This window comes from Amblyomma americanum, chromosome 10 (assembly GCF_052857255.1).
Source record: "Amblyomma americanum isolate KBUSLIRL-KWMA chromosome 10, ASM5285725v1, whole genome shotgun sequence".
NCBI classification, from domain to species: domain Eukaryota; kingdom Metazoa; phylum Arthropoda; class Arachnida; order Ixodida; family Ixodidae; genus Amblyomma; species Amblyomma americanum.
Genome location: NC_135506.1, coordinates 29,727,234 through 29,754,211, shown reverse-complemented (window position 1 = coordinate 29,754,211; position 26,978 = coordinate 29,727,234). Strand labels below are relative to the sequence as shown.

Sequence of the window (26,978 nt, the reverse complement as noted above, 5' to 3'; positions counted from 1 at the left end):
GCAATAGTGATGAGATAAGTGGAGATGACATTACGTGACGTATGCAAAAAGTGCAAAATAACTGCTGCTTGCTCATTTTACTTCACTTCAATACCCACGACTGGCTGCTCCAGTCGCTGTAATATTAAAAGAACTCCAATTTCTCTGTCTCTTGACGCGAACAAGACACAGTGATAGCTGTATTCCACCTGCTTTCCACCTTGTCCAACAGCACACATCTCCATGTTACCACCCCAGATGGCACCCTCAAAGAAGGGCCGCTTCCTTCCCCATATAGCCTTTGGGACCTGAGGCCCAGCTGAACAAAACACTGGCCAACGTGTGAAGGCCGCTTTTAAATTACAATATACAACGAAGCTTACCTCGAATAAAATTCGAACAAGCAACTATTCGACTTGCAAAATTCGACTTGCAACTAACTTTGGGGTACACGCGTTTTTGGGTGTTAGAATGTACAGCACAGAGCACGCCACCCCACGGACCCAACGGAAGATAGACCTTTAACTCGTAGGAGCCTGTAACACAAGTCCATGTGTGCTTCAATACCGGGTGATCGAGGATTCGGTTGAAGGTTGGCGTGTCGGCCTCAGCAGGTGCTCTGAGACTCTAAGGCACCTTTAAGTCGAAATTAAACCGAGATCTTTCCACTACCAGGGCTGTTTCTCACCCCTTATTTTACTCTTGATCGTTTGAGCCCGTAGCAGTTCAGATTCCCTCGTGAACGAGACATTAATAATCGCTCCTAACCGGTAACCCACCACTCTTTCCCAAAAGCCCTTGCAAATAGGTATTAAAAACTGACAGGATACTCATGGGGCTGTAATTCGAAAGTTTGAGCGCTAGCTTAGGTGTGATATCGTAGAATTTTTCAGATGCATGGTTCTATGACATTTGTTCAGGTTTGAACTCATTGGTCAAGGCGTGTTCGATTCTCATACGAGGAGCATGAGACATGATCTATAATTCAGCAAAGCCACTCCGCACACTATGGCACGGTTTGCTGGCGTTGCTGCGCGCAGCCTCCTAAACTTGCGCTGGCGCAGTGCGCCGCGGCAGTAACCGCTGGACTATGGACTAAAGCCCCTCAATTTTACTATGTACGGCTTTGTGGCGCCCTCTGTGTGCAGCGACAACAAACTAGAGCCGGCGCCATTCACCGTGGCATACTTCCGTGGGTTCCCTTGCAGGGTTTGTCTTCTGCGCTCTAATATCTCTATTACGCTACAACCCTTGTCTTCGGTGGTCTTAGACAGACCTGCTATGCCCCCCCCCCCCTCTCCATCCCATTCCTAAAACACACTACTTCCCACCCATACCTACAGTGAACTAGAGTTCGCTATACCCATACCCGTACCCAGCCCTCCTCCCTTCCCCCATTCCCGCCCGGATGCCGAGCGGTGTTCCCCACAGAGGGCAGCAGAATCTATCATCCGCAAACCCATCCCCAAACAAAACCAAGTGACCAGTTCCGCGTCACTCTCGGCGCAGCTGAATAGTTGCGGTGCGAACTGCCGTTTGCATGCGTTCACTTATGACGACGTCGTTAAACTGGGAAAAGAGCTAAAAAGCACAACCCTTACTTTGCTTAGAAGGGCAAACTCTCTCAAAGACAGACCACTCGTACTACCAATTTTGCTATACTTGTCACATGTCCACTCAGCAGTACAGCGAGAATTATGGTTCCGAGAAAACAGCCCTTTTCGCCAATGTCCATGAAAAAAAAAAGCTGCGGAATGCGACGCCAAGCCGGTGTGCCGCTGTAATTCTCGTCCAGTCCTCACGTGTCAGACTGCAGCCTCACCGAAATGGCCGAACGTGCCGTCCTTCGTTACCTGCACACCGTTTAAAGTTTTCTCTTTGCAAGTACGGAGAAGCCTTGGAAATCACAGCTGTTTCTGCAAGTTGCGTCACGTGGCAGCAGTGATTGCGTGCTGTTTTTTTTTTTCGACCAGTGATAGCCACGCGCGTACGACCCCTCCAGGCCATCGGAGCAAGCCGACAAAACGTGTCACTATGTCAAGTCCAGGCCCGTGTGATCTCGTTGCGGCTCATTTCTGTCGCTGTAGGCACGACTGACACGCGGAGAGCTGACGCCGCGGTCGCTGCGTGGACTCTCAGAGACAGTTTGAAATGTTCCTAAAATAACCTCACAACCATAAATGCAGACTGGCTTTTGTTCCCAACATTAAGAGACTTTGTGTACTGTCATGGACAAAATTTTAAGGGGTGCGGATTTCGCGGAAAAAAATTATTTCCGAGCTGCCTCGCTGGTCAGTCAGCTGGTATTTGTTCTAGCAAATTAAATGCGTATGTACCCTCGTGTTTTGACGATTTTCGCTTGACGTGTTTTTCCTGATTGCGAAGAATTATTTTTCCACAAATTCGCATCCTGCGAACTTCTATCCATGCTGTACATATCATGGATGAAAGGAATTATATAATTACATTTTGACATTCCTGCGTCTGGTCTCCACCTTCCGTTCTCCAGTGGCCGCTCATAACGGACGTTACGTCCACTCAGGCTCACCGGTTCAGGCCCGTACAAAGGTGAATCTACCCCTGCTTTGCACCTCTACTTATCCTGTGGACAATGTAGCTGTTTGTCGTGAAACGAGCCAGCGATCCTTAACAGGCTAGCGTTGAACTAAAAGGGTTTTTGTGGGAGCCCACTGCACCAACATAAGTTAAGACTCAGCCGGAAAACAGAGGTGCATCCGTGTCTTCAAAAGCATAGATGACATCCTCCAAGAATGCACAGCCTTCGATGGGGCTTAGGAAACTGACTCAAAAATACCTTACTGCGTTCAGTGCAGTAATGTTATCCAGGGGTGCCACGGATTAGCCTGAAATCTTTTATTGTTTCAACAAGTTTTCGCCCCTGACCTGAACTGCTTAAAAGCTGAATTAACGGACCTTTTTAGGGGTGACAAGGCTAGTTACTGCTTTTAGAGATGATTATGAAATCGCTACGGTGTGACCACCGTCAGTAAACAAAAAAGAAGGACTTTTTACACAAGAATAGCATCCTACGTGTAAGCATAATGAACTGCATAGCTTTGTATCAAACATTCATTTCTGACCTTCACACATTAGGCTGTATTTTTCTGCTTGCCTTGGACTCTATTGCTGCCTGTTCTCACATCTCCCGGCAATTTCTCCCACTAATCGTAATTTATTTTTCAATCAAGAGCCTCTAGAGTGCTTATAGATGGCACAAGCTGAGGTGGAACGTACGACATTAAATAACATCAACATACGGCTTGAGACAACATACTGGCTTTTACCCCTTTCTTACAAACGCGCGAAAACACTCACGGCAGGTCTAGTCGGTCTTTTGATGACCACATCTTGTATCTCAGATGCCAGGAAGTTCCCGAGTACGGTAGCCGCCACTATGAAGGTCACAATGACTGACTTTTCCTCGAGTTCAGCCGCTGAGAGTCGTATGTCCTTTCGAGGAAAAAAAAGAGAATTGAACCCAGGAAAAAATGCTCACTGAGTTACTATTTTTTATTGAACAAAGAAAAATATGCGGACACCTCTGCATTTTCTTTAGAGACACTCTGTACTGTCATTTACAAAACCAGTTCGGTTTGGTTCGAACTTAGCTCCTTAACAGAAAACTTTTCAGGATGTTAAACTCAGCTCCTAAACCGACAACTTTTCAGGGCGTTGAACTTAGCTCCTTAACAGAAAACTTTTCAGGCTGTTCGCCGTTACAGTAATTTCCGCTTGCATGAAAGCGAACGCCTACAATCGAAGAAACATGTAGGACACTAAGAGTTGTCTGTTTTCATCGCAACATTGACCTCAGTGCAAGCCGTTAACTAATATCGCACCCTTTTCTCATGGTTATGTCTCTGAACTAGCTGCTCAACTGCAGCATGTTTTTTTACCTTATTAGGTTCAGTTCCAGGTGAGCTCTATCTAAAAAACCAACACGAAAAACGAAGCGAATTCGACCTTATATGCCATTTGTTTAAAGCAAAGTATCTAAAGTTATCTTAAATTAATCAAATATTCGTCATTCTCTCATCATTAAGCTGACAAAACAGGAAGCAAGTCATGTCTACTAAGATTTGACACGGAGGACACGGTGTTTTGTTTCCTTTGTTGCCTTGGAAGAATGTTAAAAATTTTGTTCGAAGACCTCTTACAGAAACCTTGAAGGAGTCTAGTTATGGCCCGAATAAGTGTATTCTATTAGTCCTGTCAAGTACCAGTTGCGCTCATACCTATATTTGCATCTCTCATAACTTCATTCGTGATCTTTATTCTCTTCGACCAGCAGTATTGTGCTCATCACATACCCTGCTCAAATTCTCTGTTTATACTGTTAACCTGAGCTAGAACATCATTAACTAACCTTAGTTCAATGCTGCTCTCTTTTAAAGTCTTAACGTTACAGCTTGGCGTTACCGTCTCAGTTTTGAAGCAACAATACCTTCATTTGATTTTCGTGAAATTCTGAGCTCGCCTTTATTTAAAGCGGATAATAAAAAAGGTTTGCATAAAAGTTTTTTTTATGTTCAGAGTTCAAAGAACTGGGTCGCTCGTCGAGCAATCAGTCTAAAACCAGGCTTCTTGCCTCCTAACCACGCGCAGGAATAAGACAGCAGAGAGGTCATTTACCTGCAGTTGTAGCGCTGCTGTAAACTGCCGGAACACGTCCAGTACACAAGCCGTGGACAGCACACCCAGGAGACCCGCTGCAAAGGCCGACGGCGGGAGGCACTGACGCCAACGCCGCCACACTAGCAGCGTAAGCAGGCCCTGCGTTATGGAACAGAAAGTTAGTGTCCGCAGTAAATGTAGGGGAATCTATACTCAACCCTTTGTAGTGAAGCGGGATGCATGTGTGGATGGATGGATGGAAAGTAGGAGCGTCCCCTTTGAAACGGGGCAGTGGTAGTTGCCACCATGCTCAGTTTTTTCCTTTATTTTTGTTTAAGTCTGCTGTAAGTTGTTAATAAAGTTCGCCATTTTCTTTAAAATACGTCTTCCTACACTTTAAAACTTATGTCACCTCTCTGCTTTTGTACCACCAATCCTCCAATCGCTTTTTGCTAATTTCCACCGCAGATTTATTTACATGACTATTGCTATCCCTAAACCCTAAGGCCTCTGGAAGAGTGACTGTACCTGCATCGACATCGGGATGGATACCATCACATTTTAGTATCAGGTGTTCTATTGTTTCTACAGATTTACCACACACAGCACATGTGTCATCTTCTTCGTTAAATTTCTGTGTGATACTGGCTTCGAGTGCAGGCAAACGAAATACGTTGCAACAAGGTATACAATATTTCTACATGCTGTATACCGCCAAAGTACCAAACAAACCATTCAGGGTGTTTTTATCTTTCACCAATCGGCCTACTTAGTGTTCTGTGTGTTTTTACAAGCGCGGGTGAAGAGTTCGATGAGACACATCTTGGCAAGAAAAATAAACGTTAAAAAGTGTCAACTGTGGAGCTTTTTCCGTCAGCCTTATAATACTTCTAGCAACTTTCAATTCAAATTCGAGTGGTCTGATACCAGCAAAAAATTGAAGTACGAAAACACATCACATTTGAGGGCTTTTTACGAAGCCACTGGTAGACAACTGTGTATCTTTTATTTTTCTTCAAAACCAGTGGTTGAAACGCCTTGAAAGTGATGTCATTCAATTCCTATAGACATTCTGAGTGAAATTTCGGTATTAGTGTGCACGCGCGATATGCAGAGAGTTCGGGCCTTATATAGGGCTAAGCAAAGCGTTCTGCCGCGACATAAAAAGCAAATTTCGGCAAGCTTGATATTCTCTCACGAATATTGCCACGAGCGACCTCAGACATTCAGATTTTTCGTATCTACGTTGCAGAAGCGGATAAAGAAAGCTCTTTGTGGAAGAGCAGACATTTCAGTCACCGTGTTTAGAACCACCAACAAAATGATCTGCTGAAGGGATCTTTCAGTCCGTGTCTTTTGAGCGCAGGTATATTTTCAATATGGAAAACCAACTCGCCCAACAAGCCACTCTGGAAAGAAGAAGAATGAACCAAAAAATAAAACACCTAAAAAGCCTGGCGATCACAAAATTTGGAAGTGTACATGTTCTGATATAGTTGTTGCAGTTTTTCAAGGAGGCCAATCACTCGAAGATAAGAAAACAAAAAGTCTCGAGCTTTGCGCGATTGCGAAGGGTAAAGGAAAGCGCCCAAAATTTGTTACGTGTCTGTGGTGATTGAGCTGACCTTTCATCTCTAGCTGTTAGCAGGTTGTCTCGTCCGTAAAGGCGGGCGATTACAATAACGCATGCTCCATTGCATCCATTGAGCTAAGGTTGTCGTGGTACGCCTTGTCCTAGAATAAACTGGCTACTGTTTTTAACTCTTGTGTCTAAAAGAAGGCTCTGAAGGGCAGTCGTCTAGTTTACACGAAGCTAAACGAAATTATTGAATATTAGCCAAAAATAAATCCAGAAGAAAAAGGTTCTGCATAGTATAGCTACATTGTTAGGATTACCTCTCGGACCTGAACAAATCAGTGAATACTTTCCTTACATTGCATACGATAAAATAGGGCCGCGCTAATAGAGTTCTACTTTACGAAAAAAAAATGCTTCAATCCTTCTTTTCCTGGAATTCCTCAGCAAATATGTATGAGCCGCCGAGTCATTCCGGATCGCTGGGCACGTGGTGGAAGAATCCCCTCACGACACACGCGAAAAAAAAAGTGAAAGCGACATACACCATTACAGACTATACGGTGCATTGTGCTGGACTTTTATTAGTGATATTCTCTAAAAACCAAATGTCTAAGCGCGGTGTAAAGCAAGAATCATGGTGCACTCCCAAGTAGCACGCGGAGGATGCAAGCCTGTTGGCAGGAAGGCGGTTTGGCAGGATTAATGACAATTAAAACTCTGCTCCGGCTTTTTAAAAATAAAAATCATAATCTTTATATCTTCTTGCAACCAAGAACAATCGGATCATGAATTATTACATAAACTTGAAACTGCTCCCAGCTAAGCCAACACAACCTTTAATACTGTCTTCTCGAGCTTCCCACATCTTGTACCAAAGCAAGAAGCAATGCCAGTTGCTACATCGGCCTCTGTGCGAAACATACATAGGCTCGCTTCTGGCAAAGGATTGCTCGGGAGGACGCATCATAGCATCTTACGAGAGAAATGGCCATGGCGAAATCTGAAACGGCATCCCGAAGCGCTGAAAGCCTCAGATAGTCCGCCAGCTCGACATTCGACAGCTGCCAATACCCTTTGGTGACGGCCAGTCCAGTGGAGCCAATCAGCAGCACCTGCGCATTTCAAACCAGGATACGTTAGCACTTAAAGCACTCGAGGAACATTTAGGCACGGATGCATTGGATTACTTAGAGGCTGGAGCACTGTAAAAGTGACACGTGTATGAACTTCGTTCAACAATTAATCTTAATTTAAAAACAGGAACGCTGTCTGTTTGACTGTCTTCCTACTTAGCTTTTCCACACGTTATTAAACTTGCCACCAGCGCATGTCCCGTGTGCTTCTTCTGTGTCTCTGTCTTTCACTTACGTTGGCGCCAATTTTAATAATGAATCACCAACTCGCCCAATTTTCTTCATTACTTGAATTCCCACACGTGCATACCATTTATTGCCTTTAACAAATTGAGCACAGAAGTAAAAAATAGATCTGTTTCTTGAGAGCACGCTTAGTATTATACTACATATTCCTCTTACTGATGTAAATCAAGGCATCTGATAATCGGCGCTAATTAGCTGCTACTTTTTTATCTAACGAATAAAAGATCTCATAAAGCATGTGAATGTCGCGTTCGACAGTAAACTTGCATCTACGCTAGCGAGTGGCGGGGCTTTGCGTTTTTTTTACTTAAAACCGCTGAAGGTTACAAAACCGATTTTTTTTAAGCTTCTGTGTATAGTCAGAATAGGAACCTAATTATGGGAGACGCTAGAAAGGTTATCAAGGAAGACAAGACCGAAAAGAAAATAAAAATATTCAGGAAGTGTTTAAGAAATAATCAGGAGCAGCTCTACCAACCCAGTGATGTGAACTCTTTCTTGTACTAAATTTTTTTTGTTCCCTCAGTTTTCTCCTAAAATGAAGGACCGAGGTTCCAACGAAATGGCAAATCCATCCACCTAGATGGAAGTTCGTGATTTTACTGGTAAGCACAAAGCAAAACTCTACTGTCGATGCCCATTATAGCACACAAGAATTTTGGAATGCCATCTGCAAGAAAGAGGCTTCTACTATTCATCTTCAATCTCTTGTGTAGCTTTTCCTGAGAATGAATGTGCCTTTGTTTCAAAGACCGTATTTATTTTATTCCTTTTTCGAATACCGTAACGATGATTTCTCCTGAATGTCCCAATTTTATTTTCCTCTAATGAACACAGTCATCTTTTTTTGTAATAGCAATTACCTAGAGAATTGAAGAACCTATGATCTTGTCTTTTGGTAGTCGAATATATAAACAGTAAATTTCGATTGAAAATTATAATGTACTTTTTCTAGTCCTGAGCCAACTTTTTCAGCAGCGGCTCGAAGGAAGCTGCATACCTGATGACTTGAAGGTCGACAGAGTGATCCCTCTGCGCAAGTCTGGTGATAAATAATTCCTTAATAAATATCATCCACCGTCGTTCTCCAACATTCGGCGTAAGATATGGAACGTGTCAGTTGCTTTCATTTTGCAAACTTTTCAGATTAGAACCTTGTTCAGCAGCTTTCAGCATGGTTTCCGGAAAACATCTTCATGTGAGACTTAGCTTTTATGTTCCACCCATGACCTCCATTCCATTCACGATGAAGGGTCGCTGTCAGGCAGCATATCTCAGTACTTTTCTAAAGTTCTTTACAGAGTCTTGTGAACTAGTGTCCCTTACACTCACTGGGCAGACTATACTGAGGCACCAATGGGTGTTCCTCGCTGCGCTCTTTATTTAGTAACCGATCTCAGTTTGTAAAATAAAAAAAACGTGAATTTTGATTCTTCTCCTGTTACTTCGAGTGTGCCCCAGGGTTTCGTCATGTGATCCCTGCTTCTCAAAATGACAGTTGGGCTCGTTGGTGCTGGATAATTAGCTGTGGCATGGTAATTAGCACGAAAAAAAAAACAACAGGCAACAAGACCTGGGCTTATCAGTTCCTCCTCGCTATTCATGGTGTGTAAAATCTCAGTTTGTAAAATAAAAAAAAAACGAGAATTTTGATTCTTCTCCTGTTACTTCGAGTGTGCCCCAGGGTTTCGTCATGTGATCCCTGCTTCTCAAAATGACAGTTGGGCTCGTTGGTGCTGGATAATTAGCTGTGGCATGGTAATTAGCACGAAAAAAAAAACAACAGGCAACAAGACCTGGGCTTATCAGTTCCTCCTCGCTATTCATGGTGTGTAAAATCTCAGTTTGTAAAATAAAAAAAAACGAGAATTTTGATTCTTCTCCTGTTACTTCGAGTGTGCCCCAGGGTTTCGTCATGTGATCCCTGCTTCTCAAAATGACAGTTGGGCTCGTTGGTGCTGGATAATTAGCTGTGGCATGGTAATTAGCACGAAAAAAAAAACAACAGGCAACAAGACCTGGGCTTATCAGTTCCTCCTCGCTATTCATGGTGTGTAAAATCTCAGTTTGTAAAATAAAAAAAAACGAGAATTTTGATTCTTCTCCTGTTACTTCGAGTGTGCCCCAGGGTTTCGTCATGTGATCCCTGCTTCTCAAAATGACAGTTGGGCTCGTTGGTGCTGGATAATTAGCTGTGGCATGGTAATTAGCACGAAAAAAAAAACAACAGGCAACAAGACCTGGGCTTATCAGTTCCTCCTCGCTATTCATGGTGTGTAAAATCTCAGTTTGTAAAATAAAAAAAAACGAGAATTTTGATTCTTCTCCTGTTACTTCGAGTGTGCCCCAGGGTTTCGTCATGTGATCCCTGCTTCTCAAAATGACAGTTGGGCTCGTTGGTGCTGGATAATTAGCTGTGGCATGGTAATTAGCACGAAAAAAAAAACAACAGGCAACAAGACCTGGGCTTATCAGTTCCTCCTCGCTATTCATGGTGTGTAAAATCTCAGTTTCTAAAATAAAAAAAAAACGAGAATTTTGATTCTTCTCCTGTTACTTCGAGTGTGCCCCAGGGTTTCGTCATGTGATCCCTGCTTCTCAAAATGACAGTTGGGCTCGTTGGTGCTGAATAATTAGCTGTGGCATGGTAATTAGCACGAAAAAAAAAGAACAGGCAACAAGACCTGGGCTTATCAGTTCCTCCTCGCTATTCATGGTGTGTAAAATCTCAGTTTGTAAAATAAAAAAAAAACGAGAATTTTGATTCTTCTCCTGTTACTTCGAGTGTGCCCCAGGGTTTCGTCATGTGATCCCTGCTTCTCAAAATGACAGTTGGGCTCGTTGGTGCTGGATAATTAGCTGTGGCATGGTAATTAGCACGAAAAAAAAAACAACAGGCAACAAGACCTGGGCTTATCAGTTCCTCCTCGCTATTCATGGTGTGTAAAATCTCAGTTTGTAAAATAAAAAAAAACGAGAATTTTGATTCTTCTCCTGTTACTTCGAGTGTGCCCCAGGGTTTCGTCATGTGATCCCTGCTTCTCAAAATGACAGTTGGGCTCGTTGGTGCTGGATAATTAGCTGTGGCAAGGTAATTAGCACGAAAAAAAAAACAACAGGCAACAAGACCTGGGCTTATCAGTTCCTCCTCGCTATTCATGGTGTGTAAAATCTCAGTTTGTAAAATAAAAAAAAAACGAGAATTTTGATTCTTCTCCTGTTACTTCGAGTGTGCCCCAGGGTTTCGTCATGTGATCCCTGCTTCTCAAAATGACAGTTGGGCTCGTTGGTGCTGGATAATTAGCTGTGGCATGGTAATTAGCACGAAAAAAAAAACAACAGGCAACAAGACCTGGGCTTATCAGTTCCTCCTCGCTATTCATGGTGTGTAAAATCTCAGTTTGTAAAATAAAAAAAAACGAGAATTTTGATTCTTCTCCTGTTACTTCGAGTGTGCCCCAGGGTTTCGTCATGTGATCCCTGCTTCTCAAAATGACAGTTGGGCTCGTTGGTGCTGGATAATCAGCTGTGGCATGGTAATTAGCACGAAAAAAAAACAATAGGCAACAAGACCAGGGCTTATCAGTTCCTCCTCGCTATTCATGGTGTGTAAAATCTCAGTTTGTAAAATAAAAAAAAACGAGAATTTTGATTCTTCTCCTGTTACTTCGAGTGTGCCCCAGGGTTTCGTCATGTGATCCCTGCTTCTCAAAATGACAGTTGGGCTCGTTGGTGCTGGATAATTAGCTGTGGCATGGTAATTAGCACGAAAAAAAAAACAACAGGCAACAAGACCTGGGCTTATCAGTTCCTCCTCGCTATTCATGGTGTGTAAAATCTCAGTTTGTAAAATAAAAAAAAACGAGAATTTTGATTCTTCTCCTGTTACTTCGAGTGTGCCCCAGGGTTTCGTCATGTGATCCCTGCTTCTCAAAATGACAGTTGGGCTCGTTGGTGCTGGATAATTAGCTGTGGCATGGTAATTAGCACGAAAAAAAAAACAACAGGCAACAAGACCTGGGCTTATCAGTTCCTCCTCGCTATTCATGGTGTGTAAAATCTCAGTTTGTAAAATAAAAAAAAAACGAGAATTTTGATTCTTCTCCTGTTACTTCGAGTGTGCCCCAGGGTTTCGTCATGTGATCCCTGCTTCTCAAAATGACAGTTGGGCTCGTTGGTGCTGGATAATTAGCTGTGGCATGGTAATTAGCACGAAAAAAAAAACAACAGGCAACAAGACCTGGGCTTATCAGTTCCTCCTCGCTATTCATGGTGTGTAAAATCTCAGTTTGTAAAATAAAAAAAAAACGAGAATTTTGATTCTTCTCCTGTTACTTCGAGTGTGCCCCAGGGTTTCGTCATGTGATCCCTGCTTCTCAAAATGACAGTTGGGCTCGTTGGTGCTGGATAATTAGCTGTGGCATGGTAATTAGCACGAAAAAAAAACAACAGGCAACAAGACCTGGGCTTATCAGTTCCTCCTCGCTATTCATGGTGTGTAAAATCTCAGTTTGTAAAATAAAAAAAAAACGAGAATTTTGATTCTTCTCCTGTTACTTCGAGTGTGCCCCAGGGTTTCGTCATGTGATCCCTGCTTCTCAAAATGACAGTTGGGCTCGTTGGTGCTGGATAATTAGCTGTGGCATGGTAATTAGCACGAAAAAAAAAACAACAGGCAACAAGACCTGGGCTTATCAGTTCCTCCTCGCTATTCATGGTGTGTAAAATCTCAGTTTGTAAAATAAAAAAAAAACGAGAATTTTGATTCTTCTCCTGTTACTTCGAGTGTGCCCCAGGGTTTCGTCATGTGATCCCTGCTTCTCAAAATGACAGTTGGGCTCGTTGGTGCTGGATAATTAGCTGTGGCATGGTAATTAGCACGAAAAAAAAACAACAGGCAACAAGACCTGGGCTTATCAGTTCCTCCTCGCTATTCATGGTGTGTAAAATCTCAGTTTGTAAAATAAAAAAAAAACGAGAATTTTGATTCTTCTCCTGTTACTTCGAGTGTGCCCCAGGGTTTCGTCATGTGATCCCTGCTTCTCAAAATGACAGTTGGGCTCGTTGGTGCTGGATAATTAGCTGTGGCATGGTAATTAGCACGAAAAAAAAAACAACAGGCAACAAGACCTGGGCTTATCAGTTCCTCCTCGCTATTCATGGTGTGTAAAATCTCAGTTTGTAAAATAAAAAAAAAACGAGAATTTTGATTCTTCTCCTGTTACTTCGAGTGTGCCCCAGGGTTTCGTCATGTGATCCCTGCTTCTCAAAATGACAGTTGGGCTCGTTGGTGCTGGATAATTAGCTGTGGCATGGTAATTAGCACGAAAAAAAAACAACTGGCAACAAGACCTGGGCTTATCAGTTCCTCCTCGCTATTCATGGTGTGTAAAATCTCAGTTTGTAAAATAAAAAAAAAACGAGAATTTTGATTCTTCTCCTGTTACTTCGAGTGTGCCCCAGGGTTTCGTCATGTGATCCCTGCTTCTCAAAATGACAGTTGGGCTCGTTGGTGCTGGATAATTAGCTGTGGCATGGTAATTAGCACGAAAAAAAAACAACAGGCAACAAGACCAGGGCTTATCAGTTCCTCCTCGCTATTCATGGTGTGTGTGTTTTTTTTGCGTGAGTATGTACGTGCATTTCCTCATATACGAAAATGATTTATCAGCAAACCCAAGATCATCAGTTAATCCCTTTCCGGATGATTGTGTTGTGTGCCGTAAAACTTACAGCGAATTTGATGTCTGTATCTTGCAAATTGGTCTTAACCGCTCTATTAGAAAAGTGTGAATTGTGTATGATGAAGCTATGCATCAATAATTGCTAGCGTATGTGTATGAGCCGCTTCATTACAACATTTCCAACTTACTACCCTGACAACACTCCTCTTGAGTCTGTACCTACTTATGAATATTTGGGTGTTCACGTATTCACTGACATGGCCCGGAAAGCGCATGTTGATTGCATAGCAAATAAGCCTAACCGCACGCTTGGCAATCTTCGAAGGAACTGTTGACTTTCTCCTCGCTCGCTGAAGCTCCGAAGCTGCATTACGTGGCCTCTGTCTTGAACCCGTCTTCGAATCACTTTCGCACTCAGTACAAATGGCGATCATTCAAACACAATCTACCGCTCTTACTGAGTAAACTCAGATAGGTAGTCTTCAAATCTCTTAAAAAAATGCAATTGCACATTTTAGAACTGTAAATGAGAATTATCGGCTGCCACGATAAATATTATAAAATCTCTCAATTTCTCGTACCTGCAAACGGGAGGATTGTTGGGCCAGCTGGTTCATGATACAAGACTGAAAACAGCGCGAAAAACGGGGACAAGATAGAGAGAAGCAACACACACAGCACCGAACTTACAACTTAGTGTATTTCATGCGAGAGTGCAATAAATAAAGGAAGTACACATGAAACAAAATAAAAGAAACTAACAAAAACAGCATGATATAAGATTGATACTATGGCAGGTCAATATCTAAAAAGGCTATCCCTTTCCCGATAAGCGAAGAGACGGCACGCTCAAGCCCTCGCCAAGCATGTGACAACATGCGAATGCATTCCCCAGTTCAACAAAGGCAATGTGCTGCGCACGTACGCAAGCAAACAAAAACGAGAACTGTACGAAGCTTTCGTCATCCACACGAGAGGTGACAAGTGCTTGTGCGTGCCGTCTTTTCGCTTATCGAGAAAAGAGATAACCTTTTTAGATATTCACTTGCAATAGTATCAATCTTATATGATGGTGCTCTTTTAGTTTTTTATGTGTACTTCATGTATTTATTGCGCTCTCGCATGAAATACACTCAGTTTTAAGTTCGGTGCTGTGTGTGTTGCTTCTAATTATCTTGTCCCGTTTTTCGCGCCGTTTTCAGTCTTGATTCTCGTACCTATTTGTACATAGTTTTGTAACTATTAACGCGACAGCGTTAAGGAGCTCGTGTCGCTTGTGTCATATATAATTATAATTGGTTTTGGGGGGAAAGGAAATGGCGCAGTATCTGTCTCATATATCGTTGGACACCTGAACCACGCCGAACGGGAAGGGATAATGAAGGGAGTGAAAGAAGAAAGGAAGAAGAGGTGCCGTAGTGGAGGGCTCCGGAATAATTTCGACTACCTGGGGATCTTTAACGTGCACTGACATCGCACAGCACACGGGCGCCTTAGCGTTTTTCCTCCATCTGTTTTCATATTCACAATTTCCGTTCTATATAAACCAGCGTTCTTGTTTCTGTGTCAAATATGCTGAAATATTTTGTAGAGTTTTTATGCTCTGTAAACAGTATACGGACGCGCTGTAAATCTTTATATTCAGGATAGCCCTTTATATAATGCTTCTAAAAGAAACTTTGAGAATTCTGCGAGACGTCAGCACCGCGTCCAACTGCAATTCCTCCACGTTTACGCGATAGATTAAGGTTAGTTAGCTGCGTTATGTTAGTTGCTGCAATTGAGGAAGAACTGAAGGTGAAAAACCATTATCATCATCGTCGGCCGAACTACGTCCACTGCAGGACAAATGCCTTTTCCATTTGCCTCTAACTAACTGTCCAGTGCGAGCTGCGACCAACTCATCCCCACAGATTGCCTAATTACTTCTCTTAGAATCCAGTCCGTTACTCTAAGGAACCATCGGTTATCTTTCCTTCTCCTTACATGTCCTAGTTTCCACGTACATTTTTTATTCTTCATGTCGACTAGAATATCCACAAATCGTTTTTCTTCCTGGACCCACACAGCTCATTTCCGGCCTATTAACGTCACACCAATAATATTTTCCATAAGGCGCTGCGCCAGTCTCAATTTAATATGAAAAATAATAGGGAACATAGCTTTTATAATTTATTACCGGTTCGGAATACAAAGTACTTTAAAAAAAACACTTATTTGCAATGTATTCGGCATATGATGAAATGTTTAATATGTCCCCGACAAGAAAATCATTTTTGTTACTACGCACCACGTATTTTACAGAACGCGCAACAAAAGTTCGTGCTATCTAAAACGAGATCGTGTTTGTTTTTCTTACCGAGCCTCATGGTTTTTGCTCACACTCATGAATGCACTGCAAAGTAGTTTTAATATCTCATTCAACGGGTAGTCATAGAGTCTGCAGTAAATTCGTAAGGCTGATCAAGAACTGCACATTTATGAACTAAACAAATTCCATTGCGAAAATGTGTAAACGGCGCAGGAACGCAAAATCTTTGAGAGGTGCATTCGAGCGAGTGACGTACTCACAAAGATGTGTATTGGTTTTCTACAAACAAACCAAAAAAAGCCCAATTGCGATTGCTTCTAATCAGTTGTGCGCGCCGCTGCAACGCCACATCCGCGGAAGTGTCTCGAAATTTCTGTTATCTTCATGCGTGCGTGTTCGCCTGTGTATGCTTGAACTGGAGTTCCGGAAGCCATACATTTTTGTTCTTTGTTCGTCTTTAGAGTTCAGACTCAAGAAAAAGTTGCACACTACGTCGGACAACAAGGACGACAAACGCATTGCAAGGAAGGTGAGCAAAGCTTGAAGTCGGATAAAGATCCCCAGGTGGTCGAAATTGTTCCGGAGCCCTCCACTACGGCACCTCTTTCTTCCTTTCTTCTTTCACTCCCTCTTTTATCTCTTCCTTTACGGCGCGGTGCAGGTGTCCAACGATATATGAGACAGATACTGCGCCATTTCCTTTCCCCAAAAGCAATTATTAACATTATAAGTTGGTTGGAAGAGCTCCAGAGGACGACCTAGGAAGAGCTGACCAGACAATATACATGAGGATCGCAGGCTGAAGAGGCTCAAGAGAGAGAGAAAGTAGAACGTAAAGGCAGGGAGATTAACCAGGCGATGCCCAGTAGTCTACCCTACACGTGGGGAGGAGAACACAGGAAAAAGAAGGGAAGAAAGAACGGAAACGAAGTGAGTTTTCCACTTCACATTGACCATTAAGACAAGGGGACAGAGGGCGCACACAGAAGAGGCTCAAGAGGTTCAATAAAACGTGGTGCTGGGCTTGGAACGAATACAGAGCAAAAAAGGGCGACCACAGAAGGGAAGACGACACGACACAGAGTACGCTAAGGTTCAACAGGAAACGGGTTAATGACCGGGCGAAATGGGTAAGGCTCACAAAGAACAGCGTCCCCATAAAAAAATGTAAAAAAAGCTGTAAAGTGGCAGTGCAGGGTTAAGGGCCTCTTAAAGTGTAGCCAATACGGCAAGCCCGAACAACAGCCGCGCCTCCATCAATCAATGGGCTCACCATTTGGGCGACATTAAGCAGCGTCCAGTAGGGCCCCCTGGAGACGACCTGGAAGTTGTTGAGCGCCGTCTCGGGGCCGGAGAACAGCACCAGGATGATCAGAGGGGAGCATTTCAGCAGGAAAGAGGCGATCTCGGCCGGCCGAAGCACGTCCGCCATCTGCGCGTGGAACGCTTTGTCGGGAACTGTGAGTAGCAGTGGGGAGAAATGCGGCGGCCGTATACCTGCCCCGCTTTCGACACACGCTTGACTACTTGCGCCAACTTAAACGCGGACAGACACGCAAGTGTGTCTGTCCGTTCGTTCGTTCCTGTTCGTTCGTTCCTGTTCATTTCTGGATCCGATAAGTCTGAAACAGGCTGCCAGAGTGCACTGCGCAACATGCCCTACTTTGAAGACTGCAAAGCGTTTCAGGCGGAAACGATGGAAGCATGAAACTACAAAGGACAATGGGTGCAATGTGCGTGGCTCGTCACTGTGTTGGTTTCTTTTTTTTTCTTTCTTTGCATCTCTTCGTGTATCGTCTCGTTTTCTTTCTCCTTGTTTGAGGGTAGCGGATATCCTGACACGCTAAAGCGCAAAATTATAAAAAGCTGCGGTAACGATCACGTGATTAGCATCAGAATTTGCACGACAAAAGATATTACCGATGCATTCTTAATTCCCCAATAATCGATTTCTCTCTCAAAGCCGAATTATCAACGCTGGTATTAGCTCTATTTTTGGCTTCACTAAATGAAGCTTGAGGACACTGCTGTGCTCCCAAGCTGTGAGCTGTGTTGAGCTGTGCTTAGACGTCTTATGCTTTCAGGGTTAAGAAAGTAGCCTGTTTTTGAATCCACGATTTCTACCTTACGGCCATAACAATATTGTGCGCATGTAACAAAATTTCTTGAGGGGGAACAGAAGAATTTAAGTGCTGGTTTAAATAACATGGCATGACATATGCTTAAGTAGACGTCAAGGCGTTTTGCGAATATTTTAAATTCGTGCACTGGAATTCATTGCACATGCAAACACCTGCCTCGAAATGCGGTCTCTGATTCAGTAAATACACTGTTCGGTCCTAGAGGACATTTTCTTTGCGAGAAGCCCTACGTTCCAGCGTAGTAGCGGTTGCTGCTCGTGCAATTGTTTTCGAAATTGAAGTTGTAGAACCGTCTTCCATCTCCAAGTAAGCAAGTAAGCTCTATCGTCTGCTCTCAACAAATCCGTGCCGCTCAAAAAATGTTTACACTGAGATGGCTAATATTTTAAACACGAGGAATTTTCTTACCTGCGCCGAAAGAATTTGCGCTGCTTTCACAGTGTAGGCACTACACGTCCTCTATTCTTTTCCGAGCGTTTCAAGTGTCACTGTCACCGGGAATATCATGTCCGGCGTTAAACACCTGCTGCGCTTCGGAAAACAGCGGATGCTGTCCTGTGACGTATCGGAAGTACTTGTCTTTTCCTATAGTGTGTCGGCCAGCTTAAAGTACGAAAGCCGGTTCCAGGGTATCAGCTGCGTTCGGCCTCTGATCGATGTAAGTGCTGCGTCTGGCGTTTGTTCTTTTTGTTTTCGAATCATATTAGCAAGAAAAAAAAAACACGTGGACGTCAGTGTAAAGCCATAAACATAGGGAGCTGTGCCATTTGCAACCGACTAACAGCGGCATGATTCTCCTCCGCCGGGGCATTTGATGACTAATACCCAATACTGCATTGGTGCAGTATAGACGACAGTCGTCCTGGTAGCTATTGTCAGCAGAACAAGCTAGATGGCAGGACAGTGACCTCTCGCCTCAGGCCTCTATCAGTCTATATATGACTGTGCGGCGTATATATGACTGCTGCTGCAGGTGGTGATGGTGCGAGCCACGTTGGCCGTGACACCACCTTAAGCAGGCATCGAGATTGTACGACACTGGGGCCTCGCCATCGAGGGGAGCAGCGGGGTTTACGGAGCTTCTCCCAAGCGAACACCCCAAAAGAAAGCCGGGCGCCAGGCCGGGGGACGCTTGTACCCATTTTTACCGGTGGGTGTCCGGCGGTGGGTTTCGAACCGACCACCTCCCGCAGCCGAGACGGGCGCCCAATCCACTAGGCCACGGCTGCGGTTATGAAAAATAACCTTGTTTCGCATGGCCACTGTCAGTGCAATCACCAGGGTGGTAGGACAATGACTGCTTGCCTGCAGAAACCCCTACCTCTTGGGTTTGTGCCTGGCAAGCTTCCGTGCAAACAAAATTCTCTTATTGCACTTCCACGCCGACTAACAGCAGTTCTCTAACAGCAGTACCCAGTTCGTTAAACTAAAACACACCACAGATAATTCGCTTTAGGCGTCACATGCCTTGCCCGGGTCTGTTACTTTAATTCAGCCACAATGCCATCCGCTTGTGTTTGTTCTCTGATAAATGTCGGACTCTCTTCCTTGGTTCTATTCTGTTTTATTTTTAACCCACACCTCAAGCCCCTAAGCGTCAGCAACGTTTAACGTACGGATTATATTTTTTTCTTTTCGGTCAATTCTGGTAAACTGTCCCTCAGAGTATGTGCCAACCCTTACAAAAATGGTCTATACACAATCTATAGACTTCTAATAGACTCTATAGCCTTCCTATAGATATTTTTGCCTATTCATAGGCTATAAAATTTCTATAGACAAAAGTCTGCTAAAAGTGTATGGACATAAATCTATAGATTGTCTATAGACTGTATATAGAATTTAAATTGCCTATAGGCTGCTCTCTAAAGTTGGTCTGTAGAAAGTCTATAGACTTTAGACAGAAGCCTATGGACAGTATATAGACTGTCTAAAACAATTTTTGTAAGGGAAATACCTCGAAGTGCTCTCTTCCTGTACTTCATGTAGGGGACATTCCTCAATATAGCGTCTTTTAGGGCGCTGAAAATGCATCAGGCCATGTTTTCTAGTAACCTGTAACGCGTCCTATGCGGTTGCTTTTCTCTCAGGTCTAAGTCCATCATGGCAGAAAAAGGCGGTGTTTTTCATGCCCAGCAATCCTGGACAAAAGCAGTTTTGAGCAGGAAATCATTTATGAAGGAATTTTTTTTTATATAATGTAAGATTTCGCTATAACTATCAACATATCCGCCGATCACCCGGCGGCAGTATTGTATTATTTTTTTCTATTCACGCTTTTGCTATCGTTAAAAGCGTTCCCCATTGACGTTATATGGCAGTCATTAACTCTTTTATGCGATCGATGGAAACACTTTAAAAGAAAGATTTTGCTACATATCAGAATATTGGACCATTACCTTCAGTATTTCTATTATAGTGTCTTACAATTTTTCAATTTTCAAAATTTTTGCCCTAGAAGGCTGGACATGATTGCGGTTGTGATATACCACTGTCGTGATGCGCCCGCCGCCTGGTTGGTCCCTCACTGTGCCTATAATGTCAAGAGACGTAGTGGTGCAAAAACTATCAATAATATCGGCAGTTTTTTTAACTTCGAAAGCGTAAAAGGGCATCGATAGTTGGTTAACGCTTACAATCACGAGTATTTTCCCGCCTGCAATTCAGTTTGTGGGTCCTTCAGGAAGCCTAACCACAGAAGTAATGATACGAATTCATGCTAAAAATCTACGGAGAGGGAAGCAGCTGATGGCTGTTCGTTTTTCAGAGTAGAGACGACCTGCGGCTATGCCTTTATGACAGCTGTGGCGGATGTCACTACAAACGGCAGAAACAAAAAAATAAAAGAAAAGAAAAATCGAACAGGTCTCAAAAAGCCAACGAAAGCAGTTTTACACCAGCTCTAACAAAGCTGCTCGTTTCGGTTACACTAGAAACCAAGCTCGTGGACGGCGGATGCGGGGCGGCTTGTCACGTCAATATATTCTCCATGATGCCATCATATTGTAGTCCAAGACATATTAAATGAATAAGAACAAAATCCTGTCCCGCATTACTGCTATATCGCGGGTATAATAACAACTGCATATTATGTAAAATCAAAACCGTTTATCTTATCACTTTTTTTTCTTGTCATACTGAGCCCGGATCGAAGTAACATACAACAGCTCGCCATAAGCCCCGCCAAGCGAGAAAATTTCTCAATGTGGCATTTGAATCATCCTTTATTCCTACTCGAGAACCTTGGACGGGTGTAACACCCTAGAAATTTAACGCGGGTTGAAATGCAAGCTATAAATATGCGTCTTGTTAACATGCTCCTGTTACGAATTGCGAAATGTTGGCAATCATTGGGCTAGCATAATTTGCATAGTCTGCGTCCTGACACTGGGCATTCCGTACAAGCCTACCTCGCACTATCGACAACTTCTACCGTTTTGGAAGCGCCAGCTAAACTCCCAAGAGCACCAAAGTCAGCAGCCTAGCCACCGAAGTATTATTTCTACCCGATTTCTGCTCGGAAGCAGAAGCACACAATGGTGCTTCTCCGGCAGCTTGGAAGACTTATGGATGGCGCCGGTTGTGTTTCCAGCACAATTATTACCTTCGTTTTACTCTGATTATTTATTCACTGGTACTACGGAGGGTACATCTGCAGCGCTTGGAGACGTCAGAAGAGCCTAGCCATCGTTAACACCACCGGCTTGAAAACGTCGCCAAGTTTATGCTGCAGTGACTACGTGCGGCAGATTGCGTGATCTCATGCTATCGGTAGTACTACCGATATTTTTTGTGATCGATAATTAAACAGTGCCTCAACTATCGATAGTTTTACATCACTAGCCATGAGCCTGATACTATGACCTTGTATTGCTCTGTCTTGCCACATGCCACGTGATGTATTCAACCAACGCCTGTGGATTGGTTGGATACATCATGTGGCTGGATACATCACGTGGTTTTATACAAAGTTTATTTCGGAAACCATGGCCATCCACCTGCGTAGTAAGTGCACAGTAAATGCGCACGCCGTAAACGAGAAGCATTTCCTTTAAGCGGTGAAGATCTCATATCTCTTCATTCGATTCCTCGCAGGCTGACCTTATACTGCTGTCACAACGGCGTTTCGAATTCCAACTGTCCGATTCAAATTGAAAGTGACCGTGAAGCATCGCCGGAGCTATGCGTTAAGCTGAATTTTAATCAATTCGATCAGGTTGGAAAGTTCCCGTGTGACAGCGGTACAGGACTGTCGGCTCTTCCCGTTGTGCAAACCATAATGAGAAATAGGTTGGGACTTCCTCTAAAGACAGAGCGGATGCCTCTTCACTTTTAACTGGCATTTTGTGGCTTGCGCAGCTCTTATAGCGTTTCGTTCTGATGCAGAATAAAGCAAGGTGCTAACCATATTACCAGAATAGATTTCTTTTGCGTACGAGAGTGGTGTGTAGGATAAGATAATTTCCACCAGTGATGCAATGGTCACCCGGGAAACCGGAAGTATTGCACTTGATTTCTCTCTCTCTCTCGCAGCTCACTTCATGCATACTAAGCTCTGCGTACTACACAGCTGGCGGATGACTGCACCCACGTGTTGGCTCGATGGATGTGTGCGTGCAGGTAAAAGCGCGACTTCATAACATAACAAAAAGGGACAGTGCCGGAGTGCGTTTTAAGGTACATGTAAGAATGAGAATTAACAATGAAAAGGAACTACTACGGCAGAAAGTTAAGTGGGCGGACCAGGTTAGGAAGCGTGCGGGGATGAGGTGGTCGCAGCTGACGCAGGAGAGAGTTAATTGGAGGGATGTGAGTGAGGCAGTGGGTGTAGTTTTACTGATGATGATGATGATGATGAAAATCATTATCTCACCGCCAAACCATTGATCTAAAAACAAGAGGGTACTACTGCCAAGTTATCAGTTGAAGAAATAATCATGCGTGTCATCGCGCAAGCGAAGGTTTCTGCTCGTTTAGGAGTCCCTCGCAGGCCGAGCCATCTACTTACCTGAGGTACTGCCGTGTCTCCGTGGGATCCGAAGCTGCTTAGCCCAGGAGTTGCAGAGAACAAGGCCACAAGAGCAGCCATGATGCTGGACGGCAGAGGTTGTTCCCGCGATCACTGTCAGCCCGGAACTGCGCCGGTGGAACTACCAGGAATTCACGCTTCCTGTCTGATTTCGCAGGTACATACAGGTGAAATTCTGAACCGGCTTCCAAAAACAGCATCCGCCAGCACGTGTCGTACAGTGCTATTACCGCCGCTCTTTTTACCGTTATAGTGCAGCGGCACGTGGGCATTCGTTACGCACACCCAACAGTACTGGACAAAAGCGTTTTCGGAAGAGAAAGGATTTATGAAGTCAATTTTTTTAAATATTCTAAGATCTCACGATAAAAATCAATATATCCGCATATCTCCCGTCCGCAGGCTTGTATTTTTTTCTTATTAACGTTTTCCCTATCGTCAAAAGCGTTCCCCATTGGTTTGCTATGGCATTATTAACTGCTCTATGCGAGCGATGGAAACACCTCCAACGAAAGATTTTGCTGCATACCGGGAGAATGAACCATTATTTTCAATACTGCCATATCAGTACCTTACATTTTTTCAATATTCAAAATTTTTGTCCAAGATTGTTGCACATGGAATGACAACAAGCTATCCACAGGCAACAGCGCTTGTAGTGCGCATGAAGGTTTTTGACACCCAGTTCTTATTCCAGAGATGTTGTAAGTGGAACTATTACTACTGCTGTTTTCATTGCTACCAATACTTCTTTAACTACTACTAATAGCAACAACCATAACTCATACATATTTGTATGGAAGCAGAATTGCAGAAATTGGGCGTGTGTGAGCCATAAGGACTGCTTATCGCGCGAAGCCCGAAATGGAACAAAACTGCGATAAATTTTTTTAGACTAACTTAAACGGGATAAAAAAAATGAAACAAGCAAGAAAATGAAAAAAATAACAATAGACTTCCGCATGTCGAAGTAACACTGTGCCCTACCTGAGGTACGCCGAAGTGAATCGTTTAGGTTTAGTTTCGACCGTCAGGTGTTTCTTCACGTGTGCCGTAATCTAAGTACAGGGGCGTATTGCGTCCGCCAGGAATCGAAACCGCGACCATATGGCTCGCCAGCCTGACGCCATGAGCACTGACGTCATTGGGGCTCCGGAATAGGAGCTCCACCTAGATTTGTAAGGACCTGGGCCATAGCGCCTGGGCCCAAACACCTCCTTGTAAATAATAAATATTTACCACCACCACCACCACCGCGCCTGATCAAAGTAGATGCACCTGGCCAATCGTGATGTTTTACGGGCCGTATAGCACCATGGTTTTCGTCGCTACTAACTCAATGCAGAAATATCATACCAATAAGCAGACGAAGAATAAATAATTGGCTTTTTGGGGAAAGGAAATGGCATATTATCTGTCTTATATATCGTTTGACACCTGAACCGCGCCGTAAGGAAAGGGATAAAGGAAGGAGTAAGGAAGAAAGGAAGAATGAGGTGCCGTAGTGGAGGGCTCCGGAATAATTTCGACCACCTGGGGATCGAAATTATTCAGAAGCCCTCCACTGCAGACGAAGCAAAACTCAGATTTGCTGCGTTTTTATGGAGGAAAAACGCCAAGGCGCCCGTGTGCTGTGCGATGTCACTGCACGTTAAAGATCCCCAGGTGGTCGAAATTATTCCGGAGCCCTCCACTACGGCACCTCTTCCTTCCTTTCTTCCTTCACTCCCTCCTTTATCCCTTCCCTTACGGCGCGGTTCAGGTGTCCAACGATATATGAGACAGATACTGCGCCATTTCCTTTCCCAAAAACCAATTATTATTATTATTATTATTATTATTATTATTATTATTATTATTTATGGAGGAAAAACGCTAAGGCGCCCGTGTGCTGTGCGATGTCAGTGCACGGTAAAGATCCCCAGGTGGTCGAAATTATTCCGGAGACCTCCACTATGGCACCTCTCTTCCTTTCTTCTTTCACTCCCTTCTTTACCCTTTCCTTACGGCGCGGTTCAGGTGTCCAACGATATATGAGACAGATACTGCGCCATTTCCTTTCCCCCCAAAACCAATTATTATTATTCCTCCCGTCCCTTGGGACACCCTGATAACTCCGTCACACAGTGCTTCCCTCCAATCCATGACTGCGCGCACCATTGCTTCATAGTGGACCTCCTCGCCTAGAGCCAGAGTTGTACGTAACGCGTTACAAGTAACTGATTACTTGTAATCAATTGCATTTTTTGTAATTTTATAATTAATCTATTACACTTTTCAAGCGTTATCGTACCGGGTAATTCAATTACTTATTTTTAATTGATTACTACTAGTCACCTGCTTTTTTTCCCAAAAACAAGTTGTACCCAACGATCCAGTTTTGGGAACCTGAGAGAGAGAGAAAGACAAACCGAAAGACAGAGAGGTTAACTAGGTAGCGCCCGATATGCTACCCTGCATGTAGGAAGGGGAACGGAGGGAGAGATAGAAAGGGGAGAGAACAAAGAGAGAGGAACACTTTTCCACATGTCCGATGGCCAATACGTGCAGGGTACACAGGACACACCGGTAGTTCACAACCTTGCAATCAGTCCTGAGTCCTTCAAGAACTTGAAAAGTGCCTTCTAGGCTGTCCTCTGCGATGAAGGTTTAGTCCAAGGATCCAGAATCTTGGCTTCAGTAAGGGGCCGAGGATCTAAACGGCGGAGTGTTGCAGCGAGGAGTGCAGGCTCACGCTGAAACCGAGGGTAGTTACAAAGAAGGTGTTCTATAGTTGCGTCGCACCCACAGTTATCTCACGCAGGAGAGTCTGCCATTGCGATTAAGTGGGAGTAGACATTTGGAAACGCGACTCCCAGCCACAGGCGACACAGCTAGCGCAGCAAACACTGGCGCTAGCGAGGATGTAGCCTTTGTCTCATTAAAACGCTGTTAACAGGCTATTTTAACAAACTTCAACCACTCGGTCGCAGCGGTGGCCGAGTAGTTGAGCATCCGCCTCGCACGGGCGAGGTGCGAGGCTCGATCCCCAGTGCCGCCAGGTACCCACCGGTGATGCAATGGGTGCAAGCTTTCCCGGGCCTGGTGCTCGGCTAACAGAGTTTTAATTTCACGTAAGCAGAGGCTTCACGTACGTGGAGCTCTTACGGGTGACCAGTGCGCATGCGCAGAACGCAAAGTTTATGCGCGAGTCTCAAGTACGTACGTGAGATTCGGGTTTTTGCGTTGCGGTCTTTGCGTCGCTTGCGTACGTAGCGTTGACAAACATGGCGGCGCCCTGCCTGCCGCTTCACAGCAATAACAGCTTCGTCGCTAATCCCTCGACGCGATATCGTGTTCTAAACTGTTGTATTCGCTATCGATTTCCCCATTCTTACCCTCGCATAAAGTCTCAAGCGACAAATAGCTTTTGTTTTCCAGATATAAGGGCAATTTCTCAGCTGTTAAGCCTAATGAAGCAGCGCTCCGACGCAGTTCGACAGGCTTGGCTTTGACTCGTCCAGTCTTAGAGTGGCTACAGCAGTGTCTTCATCTGTCAGTAGATAGGGCTAGGAAAAACGCGCGGCTAGGGTGCCTCAATGCCAGCGCCGGGATGGAGACAACTTTAGCGCCACAGCCATATTGGATCACACGGGATCAGCGGCGCTAGCGCTTGTAACGGCGCCGTTCATGCTCTCGGCGCGCTTCAAAGTGCTTTCACTTGAGCGGTCTTTTGCAGCGAGAGCTACACTGGGCTACCAGTCGAGCATTTCGCGGTACATGGGAGAGGACAGTTGTGATTCAATATGGCGGCGTCGCTTAAGTTGTCTCCACCCGGGAACGGCGGCGCTGGCATTGAGGCACCCTACGCGGGGCTAGGGTGCCTGGATGGTGCCTGGATGCCCGCTCGCCTCTGGCCCATCTAGACACCCTAAACGCGGCATCTGTCGCGTACGTGCAACTAAAAGGTTTGAAACGACATGCGCGTATCCTACGTAGACTTCTCACGTTTGCGTACGTGAACTCTGTATGTTCGTTAAACTAAAGCTCTATAGTAAGGGCTGATATGCTTGGAAAATGGGTCTTTGATCCCACTTTGAGTAATCGAAAAATACCTTGTTCCATGGGACTCCTCCATCATCAAACTTCAATTGGTTCACGGTGCACCTTTCAAAAAATTCCCAGCAACACTAATCCCATTATGAATTGGCAATACCATAGCATTAGCAGCTGTCGATGCCTTTACCGGAAATGACGTCATT

The 26,978-nt window shown here is 44.2% G+C and overlaps 1 protein-coding gene across 1 annotated transcript in view; it reads right to left on the bottom strand.

Annotated features, from left to right (window-relative positions):
* Nucleotides 1–26,978, bottom strand: part of LOC144107935 (ATP-binding cassette sub-family C member 3-like) — a 66,673-nt gene that overhangs the window by 34,291 nt on the left and 5,404 nt on the right. The window contains exons 2-6 of the mRNA XM_077641173.1: nt 22,717–22,858; nt 16,841–16,999; nt 7,171–7,305; nt 4,633–4,773; nt 3,316–3,450 (exon numbers count right to left, since the gene is read on the bottom strand). Coding sequence (XP_077497299.1) covers nt 3,316–3,450; nt 4,633–4,773; nt 7,171–7,305; nt 16,841–16,999; nt 22,717–22,797 — 651 coding nt within the window. The 5' untranslated portion in view covers nt 22,798–22,858. The remainder of the gene's footprint in view (nt 1–3,315; nt 3,451–4,632; nt 4,774–7,170; nt 7,306–16,840; nt 17,000–22,716; nt 22,859–26,978) is intronic.